The 1,256-nt window shown below is 27.1% G+C and overlaps 1 protein-coding gene across 1 annotated transcript; it reads left to right on the top strand.

The window, feature by feature from the left end:
* Positions 1 to 26: 26 nt before the first annotated feature.
* On the top strand, positions 27 to 1,198 carry LOC105460206 (odorant receptor 13a-like; the record flags this gene model as incomplete). Its single annotated transcript, XM_011706643.1, has 4 exons — positions 27 to 424; positions 515 to 614; positions 742 to 861; positions 1,043 to 1,198. Coding segments are annotated over exons 1-4 (774 nt in total), but the record flags the coding sequence as incomplete, so codon positions are not given.
* Positions 1,199 to 1,256: the final 58 nt, after the last annotated feature.

The following is a 1,256-nucleotide window of genomic DNA, read 5'->3' as shown; positions in this document are numbered from 1 at the left end:
TAAAAAGTGATCAAGAGAGAAGTATAATGATTCGAAGAGCGCAGACTGCACGTATAATTATTATTTGCTCCTATTCCGCAATGGCAGTTGCATGGTTTTTTATCTCAGCATTGCCTGTTTTTGGAATATCAATCAGACTGACTCCCAACATTACTGATCCAGGAAGACCAATGGTTGTACAAACCCATTACATTTATGACATAACAAAGAGCCCGCAATACGAACTGACATTTATTAGTCAAATCATTTGCATACCAATTGCCATGATGGCCTACACTGGAATAGATAATTTTCTTAGTCTATTGGTTTTTCATATATGCGGCCAATTAGACATTCTCGAGAATCGTTTGGCACATTTAGACAAATATAAAAATTATGACGAAGTGCTAAAATGTTGCATAGCAAAACATATCCGTTTGCTCAGGTGTGTTATTTATAAAAGAATATGTACAAAATGAAATCTATATAAATATTTGTGGTAAAATGTATTTAGTATATTAAATATCTTTTATAGGGCTATTAATGTTATTGAAGATTCATTTAATCTAATATTTCTCTCCTTATTTATATATTTTACGATTCTCTTTGCATTTTATGGATTTCAGATAATTAGTGTAAGTATTTAACATTTTGTATAACAACTTGTAATAAAATATTGCTATATTTACATGGTATAGTAAAAATTATAAATTAATGTTATTTAAAAATTGTTTTTTCAATTATTTCAAAAATTAATTATAGCTATTTGATGAAGAAAATGATATGTCATTCACTCACTTAATGTTTTTTGTGACCGTCGTTTTCAATATATTTGTAAATATGTGCCTATATTGCGTTCTGGGTGAAATATTAATGACCCAGGTTAGTTGTATATACATGTAAATAAATTTATAATTAAATTCCTTAATTATTTTTGTGTACATTTAATATTGCTTAATTAATTCTATAAGCTATATTATGATAATGACTAATTGTTATTTAAATCTACAAACAATGTGTACAATAATTATATTAATCTAAAAATATTTTTAATATTTTCAAGTGCAATAAAATATATTATGCAGCATATAGCAACAAATGGTACACTCTAAATTCGAAAATTGTAGAAAATTTATTCTTTTTAATGACAAGAGGTTCTAAACCAATCTATCTCACTGTTGGGAAAGTGTCTCCTGTTACAATGGCCACATTTTGCAGCGTAAGATATTTTAATATTTGACTTTGACTATCATGTTAAAATAATGGTGTCACTAAAA

Source organism: Wasmannia auropunctata, unplaced genomic scaffold, assembly GCF_000956235.1.
Source record: "Wasmannia auropunctata unplaced genomic scaffold, wasmannia.A_1.0 LD326520.1, whole genome shotgun sequence".
In the NCBI taxonomy this organism is placed as follows: domain Eukaryota; kingdom Metazoa; phylum Arthropoda; class Insecta; order Hymenoptera; family Formicidae; genus Wasmannia; species Wasmannia auropunctata.
The sequence above is the reverse complement of the archived record's forward strand: the minus strand, read 5'-3'. Positions and strand labels throughout refer to the sequence as shown.